The sequence below is a fragment of the Watersipora subatra genome, chromosome 10 (assembly GCF_963576615.1).
Source record: "Watersipora subatra chromosome 10, tzWatSuba1.1, whole genome shotgun sequence".
NCBI lineage: Eukaryota > Metazoa > Bryozoa > Gymnolaemata > Cheilostomatida > Watersiporidae > Watersipora > Watersipora subatra.
Window position 1 is genome coordinate 57,034,213 of NC_088717.1, and position 13,103 is coordinate 57,047,315.

At 33.3% G+C, this 13,103-nt stretch overlaps 1 protein-coding gene across 1 annotated transcript in view; it reads left to right on the forward strand.

Moving 5' to 3' along the window:
• The window catches only part of LOC137407244 (uncharacterized), a 92,579-nt gene that overhangs the window by 61,039 nt on the left and 18,437 nt on the right, over positions 1 to 13,103 (forward strand). The window contains exon 6 of the mRNA XM_068093849.1: positions 4,905 to 5,109. Within this exon, the coding sequence (XP_067949950.1) occupies positions 4,905 to 5,109 (205 nt within the window). The remainder of the gene's footprint in view (positions 1 to 4,904; positions 5,110 to 13,103) is intronic.

Below are 13,103 nucleotides of genomic sequence, written 5' to 3' on the forward strand. Positions count from 1 at the left end.
GTAGCAAATATGTAGCTAGCAAATGAGAGTAGATGTAGCAAATATGTAGCTAGCAAATGAGAGTAGATGTAGCAAATATATAGCTAGCAAATGAGAGTAGATGTAGCAAATATGTAGCTAGCAACTGACATATAGAAAATACGTAAAGGTAACTAGCAATTAAATAAAGTCATCAAATCACATAAATAAAAGAAGGTCATCATTTAGATATCGATACTAGCCAATTAGAATTTTAGAGTTATTAAAATGGTTATTAATATTTATGTCAAGTTGTTGTAACATTGCTTATGATGGTCATACAACCGCAGACCAGCTGCCACTTAGGCATGCTCTAATGTCACCATCAATAACCATTGCTGCTGCCATGGCTGTTCTACCTAGCCTTTATAAAGTAAATTAGTACGTGCATAAAACTTCATATACAGTTGAACAAATTGATTGCATTTATAAAGTTTGAAATACAGGAAACAAGCTCATTCAAATGGCTTAATTGAATAAAATTTTGTAGGAGTCAAGAACCACTGCCTTGGTAAATCCTTCTGATTGCTTTCTTGAGTTAGTCATAATGTTATATGAATATTCTCTTATAGCTAGTTAACACTGTATCGCCATATGGCGGAGTTGTCCTCTCAGCAATTATTCATCAGTTATGCACTCTTTAAACCGATGACATCGCCGTGGTAACACAGAGTAATCAGGAAACATTGCAGCTGCCAAACATTATCGATATTTTGCAGAACATCCATGAAAGTCTGTGCAATGTGTAGCCTACCTCTTTGGTTGATTGGTTGTCATGGAATACTTACTCTGCCTTTCCTTAAATGATAGTTACTGCGGGACTAACATTGTGTAATGATAACACTGCGACGCAAACTATTCATCGATGTCAACGTGCAAGGGTTTGTGATAGTCTGATCACAAACGATTACTGATGCTTTGCGGGTTAAATCCGACGAACTGTGACACAATGTTAACCAGCTTTAAAAAGAACCATTTTGTTCTTTGACCTTAAACAGCAAATTCAGCTGCAAACATCGCTAGAATATTACTGTTTTTACAAGATAGTCTTGACGCCGTTCCTACTTGCTGATTCCTGACCGAACCACTAACAAGTCTTAAAAGGCACGAGCCATTAATAAATTTTAAGTGAAACGTGAAGGACATATAAGTGTTCTGATGGTAGATATTTAGCACTACGAGCTGATAAACTTAAAGGGATGGTCACACGAGAGCCGAAACGAACTAAATGACGCAAAACGACGTCGGTGTCAGTTGTACACTGTTCGGTCAAAGACATTTCTGGCCGAAACGAACCATTTCGGTCCTGCTCGAAATTTCGTGGCCGAACCCTTGCTCTTATTGGCTGGTTAAAATTCTAGTGAGCACGCGTCACTTTTCGTGACGCGTGCTTGTTGTAGTTTTTATTCTTAATATGTAACTGGGCTAAAAAAGCTTATAACTTAAGCCTTATGAAGCTTGCTGACTTCGGAGTTGTTGCACCTCAGTAAGTTATTTGTACCAGAAGAAATATCTGATGAAAGTGACAACAGAGATCATTAAAATTATTAGGGTAAAAAATACATAAATAGATACAAGCATAGAAATATTTGATCCACAGACATAATTTCCTAATGACTGAGGGTGCAGTTGTAATACATCACACTTAAATGAATCTACTAATAATCCTGAGACCAATAATTTGAGTTTAGGAAGGGTTTATGGACACCCGCAAGAGCTAAATGTCGCCATCTTAGTTCTATAGTGTAAAGCATTTCTAATTCATTCACATGCAAAAATGCTTTTGACAATAAAAGTTATCTAATGATAATAAAAGTTATCTAATGATAATAAAAGTTATCTAATGATAATAAAAGTTATCTGATGATAATAAAAGTTATCTAATGATAATAAAAGTTATCTAATGATAATAAAAGTTATCTAATGATAATAAAAGTTATCTAATGATAATAAAAGTTATCTAATGATAATAAAAGTTATCTAATGATAATAAAAGTTATCTAATGATAATAAAAGTTATCTAATGACAATAAAAGTTATCTAATGATAATAAAAGTTATCTAATGATAATAAAAGTTATCTAATGATAATAAAAGTTATCTAATGATAATAAAAGTTATCTAATGATAATAAAAGTTATCCAATGATAATAAAAGTTATCTAATGATAATAAAAGTTATCTAATGATAATAAAAGTTATCTAATGATAATAAAAGTTATCTAATGATAATAAAAGTTATCTAATGATAATAAAAGTTATCTAATGATAATAAAAGTTATCTAATGATAATAAAAGTTATCTAATGATAATAAAAGTTATCTAATGATAATAAAAGTTATCTAATGATAATAAAAGTTATCTAATGATAATAAAAGTTATCTAATGACAATAAAAGTTATCTAATGATAATAAAAGTTATCTAATGATAATAAAAGTTATCTAATGATAATAAAAGTTATCTAATGATAATAAAAGTTATCTAATGATAATAAAAGTTATCTAATGATAATAAAAGTTATCTAATGATAATAAAAGTTATCTAATGATAATAAAAGTTATCTAATGATAATAAAAGTTATCTAATGATAATAAAAGTTATCTAATGATAATAAAAGTTATCTAATGATAATAAAAGTTATCTAATGATAATAAAAGTTATCTAATGACAATAAAAGTTATCTAATGACAATAAAAGTTATCTAATGATAATAAAAGTTATCTAATGATAATAAAAGTTATCTAATGATAATAAAAGTTATCTAATGATAATAAAAGTTATTTAATGATAATAAAAGTTATCTAATGATAATAAAAGTTATCTAATGACAATAAAAGTTATCTAATGATAATAAAAGTTATCTAATGATAATAAAAGTTATCTAATGATAATAAAAGTTATCTAATGATAATAAAAGTTATCTAATGATAATAAAAGTTATCTAATGATAATAAAAGTTATCTAATGATAATAAAAGTTATCTAATGATAATAAAAGTTATCTAATGATAATAAAAGTTATCTAATGATAATAAAAGTTATTTAATGATAATAATAATATTAATAACACAAAGAAACTACTACAAAGGATAGTAAAATCAGCTATGAAACTTAGTGGCATTTCAGAGTTGCATTCTGTCCAACAACTATATGACTACCGCCTAACCACCAAAAGCTTAAAGGTTGACTTGCAACAAAATTCACATTACATTTATTTGGTATCAAAAGATTCACCATGTCTTACTCTGTTGTGTTGTAGGTGCCAAATATGTGGAAATGTGATTACAAGCTCTTAAAAGCTCAAAAATGAAAAGCCGCCGTAGATAGGAATCTCTTTATGTCTCTGACGTAGCCATGACAGTTTGGTTATTGTCTTGTCACGTGATGTTCTCACGTGAATTGAAAAGCCAATAAAAAGCTCAATATAAAACTCATCGTAGCACTAGTTTATGACAAACACTTCGGTTTTACCGAAGACCCCGTATCAAATATAAATGCTCGCTACTTTACAGTTTTGTTTCGGCTTGAGCTAATCGTTAAGTCGCAGTCTCATCATGTGACCCAATACTTCGCAAATAATTTTTGCAGTACTTTTCGATTATCACAGGTGACCAACAGGCTCGTCATGATTGTCAGACAATGATATGTACTCCTTCGAGCTAAGGTTAAAAAGTTTAACCAATTTTTACGGTAAGTTTTAAGATATCAGTGATAAAAGTGACAACATTACAATGACGATAAAACAGATGCGTAAGAACAATAGACATGGTTTTATTGAATGCGTGAAGTATATTTGTGAAAATATTTCGACGACTGAGGTTGCATGAAAATGTAAACAGAAACCATCCTGTAACAACTACGTCCCATTTGAGCCATTTTGGAAAGAGAATCCAAACTATGACGATCTCATGGGGCTGCGATTAACAGTTCGTTTTTGAACTTTTAAGAGCTTTTAATCACATTCCCATATATTTTGCACCTACAACACAACAGAGTAAGACATGGTGAATCTTTTCATATCAGATAACTATAATGTGAGTTTTGTTGCAAGTCAACCTTTAATTAAGGCTAATAACATCAGAAGCCACATCAATCTAAGTTTTGGTAAACTACCCTCAGAACGTCTGCGATAAAGTTTAGAGTGAACCTACACAAACACTGTTTTAGATCTAAGTGTATATTGTATCTTAATCACATGTTTAACAAGTAATATGATTTTTATGGTTTTACATTTTTATTTATGTATTTTTCAGTCAGCATCAATTTTTTATGAGCACATATACAAAAATTTTATTTCTCTTCCTGAGACTAAATACATGCACTTACATACGTACATACTTACTTACTCACTCACTCACTCACTCACTCACTCACTCACCACTCACTCACTCACTCACTCAATCACTCACTCAATCACTTACTCACTCACTCACTTACTCACTTACTCACTCACTCACTCACTCACTTACTTACTCACTTACTCACTTACTTACTCACTCACTCACTCACTTACTTACTCACTTACTCACTTACTTACTCACTTACTCACTTACTTACTTATACATATGGAGATGTTTTGATCTGCTGCTAGGTCCATCCAGACGCATCCTCAAGTGTTACTAATTCCTCCTCAAACATGAAATCTAACTGTTTCATTCTATTAAATCCAGTCATGATGCATGCTTTCTACAATATCAGTTATAACTTTGACAACCAGCACCTTTCTGTGAACCACGGCACTTGTTTCAATAGATAAATAAATAGCTTGACTAGTTAACGAAATAAATACATTTATTGAAAAAATGTTATGGCGAATCAACCTCATTGGGCTTTCTGTTCATCATAGCTTCCTACGGTACACTACACTCTGTACCTGTGTTGTGTGTAGGGTGCTCGAACGGGAGGAGCCAAATCGGGCCGCCGTATGGACCACTACCACATGCGCCGAAGGTACTTGCATGCTGGCTTGGCCGGAGCAGGAGTTGGTGCGGGAATGATGTATGGCTTAGATGGTAATGGCCTCCTTGATGATGACCCATTCGCTGAGGATACGGACTTCCTAGATGACATGGATATGGCAGAAATAATGGGAGGTGAGAATTTTAGCTTCTTGCATGTTCGTTTCGTCACTCTTTGAAATTACTCAATGAAAGTTATGTTTTAGTTTGCCATAAAACAGTAATAGGACTAGTTGAAAATGAGAAAGCCAATTGCTCATTAATAGTGTTTCTAACTTAATCTTGGAGTTTTCTTCTCTTAAAAAATTGATCAATGCTCTCATATCATTACCTGACATTCTTGCCAATCTAGATCTCTTCATCTCTATAACATTTAAAAAGAATCATAGAATTAGAATTAATATAATCTCCGGTAAAGTTCACTTAACGCAAACTTGTCGAAGTCAATTAAGGTACTTAATGTGACAACTTAACAATAGCCTTTGGCACCGGTTCATGCGTGTCAATCTTGGATAAGTAGATTGATACAGTACAGCAAACAATAATTGCTATGAATGTGCGCTGACCTCGAGCGTATATTTCAAATATCGACTAGCCACAGGCTTTGTTTTTTTTCTGTGATGGTCTACTGTAAGAAAATGTTTTGGTCAACGGATACTGATTTGCTCTATTTGTTTAGATGTTTAGAGTTGTCTACCTTTGCAATATAAAATAGGACAACTTCCATAAAGTTAATTAAAATACCGTCCAAAATAAGATGTGAATATAAATATTATTTTGTGCGCTGCAGGCTAAAGTTATATGCATATATATATAAAGCTATATGTATAAAACCTATGTTTAACTAATAACTTTATGGCCGTACGTGATAGCTCTATGTTTACAATGCTTATACATGTGACTATAATTTCTCAACTATGGTAGCTGATATGAGTGCAGGTAGGTACTCAATTTATTTTTACTCTTTGCAATGTAATTGTAGTTTGAACTTCTCATGCATTCAAAATGAATAATCTTATAAAATATATATTATCCAATAAATATAATATCTTATAGAAGATTCTTATATATAATATATATATATTATAGATGAATATATATACATACTATATATATAAGATATATTAAAGTTTGTGTGTGTACTTCGGTTAGTTATTATAGTTATTAAAATCTTGGATGACGAGCTTGCTGCGTTATGGGTTTGAACTCACGAAGATGGTAGCAGCAAGTTTCAAACCACACATTTAACTGCTGAGCTATTCAGTCCTTAGCATGTATAGAATACTGTATGCACATGCTAAATGTGCACTTTTGATTATAAACTAATATTAGCTTATGTATTTGCTATTTTTTTAAATTGTTTAAAAAACTAATTTTTTGCTAATATTACCTATTTTTTGATTTGCAATTTTTAATTTTGCCGTAACACTTCAATTTCCGGTCTTTCGTAAGGCGCGATTGCTAAATCGGTAAAGGCTAATACTTTTCATGCGGAGAAATGTATTATCTCGAGAAGGAATAACCCCTACATTCTCTCTCCGTTCAGTCAGACAAAGAAGATTTTCACATTTGTACCAGTATCGAGAGGCACCAGTATTGTCGCATTCAAAGTTTTGATGAATCACTTCTGCTGGAACAGTAAAATTTGTTATGCACACAGACACTTTTATGCATGAATCGCTATTATTAATTCAAAATATTCAAGGTTTTTATTTTGTTTTTTTTGTTCGTATTAATTGTATCATTACCAAATCATATTTTATTAGAATAGTATCAAAACAGACTTAATTTAGCTATTACTTGCTAATTATTTCACATTTACATCTAAACACTTTCATAGTTGTTTTATCGTGTTTCTTAATTTATTTGACATGCAGAAAACATTTTCTTCATGATATCAAATTTGAAAGTTACAGTTGTTTGACAAAGTTGAAAATCTTTGCATTTGTTTTATTTTTTCTCTTATTTTATTTAAACTGCACAAAACACTTTTCTCGTGATATGAAATAAAAAATGAAATGATTAAATGGTAACTGTTGAAATATGTTAAAGGTTGACTTGCAACAAAATTTACATTACAGTTATTTGGTATCAAAAGATTCACCATGTCTTACTCTGTTGTGTTGTAGGTGCTAAATAAGTGGAAATGTGATAACAAGCTCTTAAAAGCTCAAACGTGAGCAGTTAATCGCCGTCATCATAAAACCGCCGTAGTTTGGATTCTCTGATATTTTTAAAAAGCTGTTTAAAAATGAGTCAAATAAAAGATGTTTTTTCTATAAAAACATCTTTTATTTGACTCCGAGTTAAAAATTAAAAGTTGAAAATCAGTAACTTTTAACGATCTTAATTGCCATGAGCGATTATGATTTGTATCAAGGAGCATGGTCAGTAACTCTTAATGTCAAAATTCCCATTCGTTTGCCATTCCCGTTGCCATTCGTAATTCAATACTTAAACTTTATGATTGATTTACAGAAAACCTTAAAACAAAGTTAGCCTCAAAAAGTGCTGCTGAGATTATAAGTCAATAGATAAATAAATCAATAGCTATAGACAACCACATAAAACAATCTAAGAAATTTATTTGTTGGTAAATCTACAACAGTTAACTAAAATTAGTGCCAGTGGCAGTGCCAGTGGCAGTCTGGGGCACTGTGACAGATCACCATATGTAATAAATATGTGTACAATTATTCCTTCATGCATCAAAGTGGTGGAGTGGTGCAGATGGTAGCATGCCTGGCCTGCCAAGCTGCATGGCTGGGTTCAAATCCTACATGATCCAGTCTTTTTTCCAACATCCATCATGGCTTCAAAGGAACACAGCATAGTTTTTATTGTAGCAAGGATTTATGAAGTTTGACTAGCCACACTCTTACTTGCATTGATATGATTTCATTAATGGAATGACGACTCCGCCTATTAAAAGTGAATCAGAGTTCTAACCCGTAACGGGTGGCTGCCTACTAATATGACGTAATGCAATCTCTTCCGATATAATTAATTAATAGAGTACTTGCTGACCCAGGTTGTCACAAACGCTTAAGCTTACGCGTAAACAAAGACAACTATTATTATATCTGGGCTAGAGCTGAGGTACACAGGAATCAGATACAATGCGGTTATGTGTTTGTTATTACTGTGAATGCCAGGCTAATGTTCCTAGCTGATTGGCCAGACAAATGTGGAATTATGAAATAGCCTATTCATCTCTTTCTATATAGCATGAGTTCTTATTAAGAGGATTGAACAAGCATAAAATAATCATAGCCTCAGAGTCTGACCAAAGAATTTTTAATAAGCAGCTCAGAACCACGATATCATATCTGCACGGAGCTTTACTACTACTACTAGCCTGTTGCCGTTTGGTGAGCTGAAACAGGTAAGTTTTTTGGGAGTTCAAATTAGAGGAGCGGCAACCTTTAAGCACAGCGTACGTACATGTGTGTGTAGGCCCTACACACACATGTACACCCTACACTGTAGGGGTGCATCTCTGCTTGCCACATGCTCGCTGTCAGTAGATTCCACCATACCATATGCCAAACGATTCAATTATTTTATTTCCGAGTTTTACAACCAACGCTTCATTTTATTGATTAAAACTTTATCTGCATAATTTTCTGAGAGATCAATGGGGGAGTGGGAGATATGTAAACAGAACAACAGACTCCGACAGGTACTTGGGTAGATCAGAGGCAATTGCATCTGTATCGCTAATAAGGGATGGCATGTGATGAAACTCTCTGGCTGACACTAGGTCAGAAGTAATTAAGGTCAACATTGCATTGTGAGTCACTGAGATCAGGTAATTATATGTACTCCATGAACAAAGAGCGGGGCGTAGCAGAATATGTTCTTTGTACAGATGCTTGCCTTACAGCACTGTTGGGCAAGTTTGTTTCTGTAATAGACATATAGCTCTGAATAGCGTATCGACACCTGTTATAGTATATCGCTGTGCACACATGTGGTATTTTGACACGGGTAAGTTACATTTGTTGTGAGGTAAAAATTGCTTTATTCTCTTTTTAAAAGGAACAAGACTTTGTAGACAGGTAGGATGGAAACAATGAGGCATTGATTATCATTTGACTCTGCGATTGCTGCGCATCTCTAGTTCAGCAACAATATTCCATTGCTGGCACAAGCCTTAATAATCCGTATATTATTTTAACATAAAAATATATTAATATATTTTATAAATAGTTCTAAACCATCAAATATCTGCTCTGAAAAGTTATTACAAAATATACAATTTTGTAATAGCTTTTATGTTGTAGTTACATCTGATGAATTTATTTTTGAACCCATTCTAAAATGTAAAAAATTGATGACAGTGAGAGATAATTTTAGTCTTGTATCCAGCCAAACATGTAAATGATTCTTTCACAACTTCACTTCTTCAAAGAGCATCAAAAATTTTCGTTAAACTACTAACAGGTGGTTAAAATGAGATGCATTATTTGATATGAAAACTTAGATGGATGAACTTCAACCGGGCTTGCTAACACCAAGTGAGAAGAGGCACGAGGTTAAGGTGCCTTTTCACATAGCACCTGCACTTATTGCCGCTTAAAGCTTATTCAATTCCAACTATCAATGTCGACATAAGCAGACACCTGAGACCGAATGTCAAGTGTCATTGTAATTAAACATGATTTGTGTTGAGATAGAAGAGCTTTCTGTTTGCTAAAGAGGCCATATTGTATTCTCTAACATATTTAAACTTTGTTACCCAATTCAGTGTTAGTATACGATCCCTTTGCTCTTCTTGCGATCTGCACTTTGCCTCAAGTCTAAAAATACTTCTGCAGACCTTTCGCCGCTTTCCAGCACGCAGATGTCTACTGATCTATCTAAATATCAAGTATGAGGCAGCATTCACAAATCAAAAGGGTACATCGGCACTGGTAAACAAACATTAGCGGAAACGTCTTGCTTTAAATGGCAACCAGGCATTACCAATAATGTTACAACGCCTGGTTGTAGCTACGTATATACACGTTAGTTGTTTACAAGCTCTTTGGTGCTCTGTCAGCACTCGGCAGCTTCTGTATGACATTATTCTAGATTGGTTGTCACAGTCTTATGAAACTATTTATGGAACTAGCAAGAGGTTTGTGACGTCACTAACAAACTCTAGATAAGATATTAGTGAAAAGATGAAATAGTAATAAGCAATCAACTTAAACAAACGTGTATGATCTTATGGTGTGGATCTCCGTGTCGAACCATTGGAACCGTGTTCTTATGCTTTAAAACTTTTAAGCCTATTCTTGTCTATGCAAGTAGGTCTCCTGTTCCTGGACTGTATTAATAACTTTCCATCAACCATGGAAGTACTTAGTATAGCATAATTTCTTTAGAGCCGAATATCATTTTGAAGATGTAAGCTTGTAAAACTCAATAAAAAACAGAAATCAAATAGAGTGAATAGTTTTTTACTCTTTCAGAGAAGTGATGTTTTAGAAGTAACTCACAAAAAATATCTGACTGCAGTAGACCAAGTCTGACAGAGTCTCATAGAGTCTGATAGAGTCTGATAGAGTCTGATAGAGTATGATAGAGTCTGATAGAGTGTGTATATTTGTTATAAATAAAATAACAGATAGTTTTAATGTAAAGCACTTGTTGCTAAAAAGAAGCTTTCTAGTTTTGTCTGATTTTGCCCCGTCGTTAGTAAGAATTTCATCCAGTGTCTCTTTAGAAATTAATGCTCCGTCAGGAGTCATTTTTCATGTTGTAGTTAGTAAGAAGTTTCCTCGGTACTTTGGCGATATCTCAAGAACTAATGATCCACTCAACTCTAAACTTTGGAGTTAGACTCAAACCATAACCTAAAAAGAGTGCAAAGTTTTGTAGTTTCACATAAATCAGGACTAATAGAAAACAAGGCAAAACTGCCCAGCCGAGCTTATTGGGATCATATGGGAAAACAATTGCCCAAATTATCTCTGATCCAGGCTTAAAACTGTTAAAGATATAATTCACAGGAGTCATTATTCCTTTGAAAACATCTCCATGTCGCGAGAGACTATGCTAAAACACAAGTGGGTTCACAAGCTAACAAGCTAAGAAGGACATTTCATATAGTTATGAGCTGACTGCTGGTTATTTACATCGATTTATTTTGTCGATGACTTAAGGTTGTTTATATTCTCATGTTTAATAGTAATAAATTTAAAGACTTCGGTACTTCAAATTAAAATTTTACAAAATTTCTTTTTATTAAATCAAACTGATAATGAAAATACGTTACTTAACTTTTAATGCAAACAAAATATAGCTGAATGACACTGGAATCTTCAAAAACTACTGATACTATTCAAGAGAGGGCTTTTAGTAAAATACATTCATCAGAGGATAAACATGGTAGGAAAGGCATCTTTCAAAAGTTCAAATATTTCTATATATTTTGTATCCATGTAATCTTTCTATGTATACAAGGTGCAAGTAGCAATCATTGAATTGTGGAAAAGCAATGTATATGTCAGGTGCTTGGAGTGGATTTTTCTGTAACTAAAATTATTTTCCACGTACTTTCACAGAAAAAGCAGCAGTAATGGCCTTGGTGTTTATGACGTTTATTGACAGCTACTTTTTGAGTAGCTATCAATAACCACAATTGATTAAAGGGTTGACATTTGGACGGAGTTTGACTTCGTAACAGAAGTAGTTGCGAAAGAATTGCCATGCAATTGCTTTGCAATGTATGTTATATTTTTTGACAAACTATAGCCAGGCTATCTTCGACTACTACTCCATGTAGGTAATCACTTGCAGATATCTAACTAAATTTGACTATAGAAATATTGAGTTAGTAAACTCATAAGTGCTGCTAGTAGAGCGTGAGGCAGCGAGAAACTTAAGCTTGATATGCCCATTTAAAATTTCTTTTAATTTGTTTGCTGATTGTCAGCAATAACCAACTTTGAAAATTAATTAAATTAATGACAAGTATTAAAACAGAGGCATGTAGAAGTATGACGGATAAAAAGTTTTGCATCAATGATTTTCCTCTGGTAGTTGACTGAGAGGGCAAGGATAAAGGAAGCCTTTGATTTTGTCTCGTGTGTTCCACTCTCAGTGCAATATTTATAGCAACTCAGAACTCAAGCAGAACCATGTTGAGTAGCCTTGAATTTGTTTTTGAATGCTTTCAACCAAAACAAGGGTTGGACTTGTGGCAGCCCAGATGTTGAGTTAACACTCACTCTGATATATCTAGACTTCACTCTTCTCTAGAAACCATGGTTCATTTGTTAAAGTAAATAGTAACAGATGGGTCCTTGCAGTGGGTTGCTCTTATCTACTCACTTAGTATCAATACTGCCATAGAAAATAGTAGCCAAGCTTTTGTGAAACAGTTTGACAAGCAATCACTTAGCCCAATAGAATGTATAAACAGGCATGGCTGGTATGTTCGCTGCTCGAGAGCGAGGTTGACGCTACAAGAGTAGCTTGTGACTTGACTGAGAAGTTTCTTGACAGATAATTTGGCTGCCCATGAAGCACTTCAATAGTGGCCTATGGCAGGATAGTAGAACTTTGCTACGATGTCTGGGGCCGTAGGTCCAACAATCATTCAATAGAGCTGCTCGGAGTAATATTTGTCTTGATTAGCATGAGAAATAAATGGGCTGAAAGAGCAAGGGAAATGACTACTAGAAAAGCTAGAAGTCCTCAGGCAGGTCTGAATGTTTGAGCTGGTGTGCCCAACATCATACTCTTTTCCGTGGATACTTTGGCAAAATCTATGTTGAGCAAGTAGCCAGTGCAGTCTATGTGTTCATCAGCTTTGCAGATAGATCTTTATTGACTTAAGCTGATGCAAAGATAATTCTATTAGATGTATGTGAGACTCTATTAACCATCAATGTAGTATGGCTAGATGAATATCTGATTTTATTTAGATGTAGTGGGATAGAGTTAGATATAGACGTGCTTTTAATAAATAAATACATATATAAATATATATATAAATAAATATATATAAATAAATATATATAAATAAATATATATATATATATTTATATATATATTGAAATGTATCCTACTTGGAACTAAAATCAGAGTGCTCAACATAGGATGGAGCAGTATAAATTTGAAAATTATAAATTGGA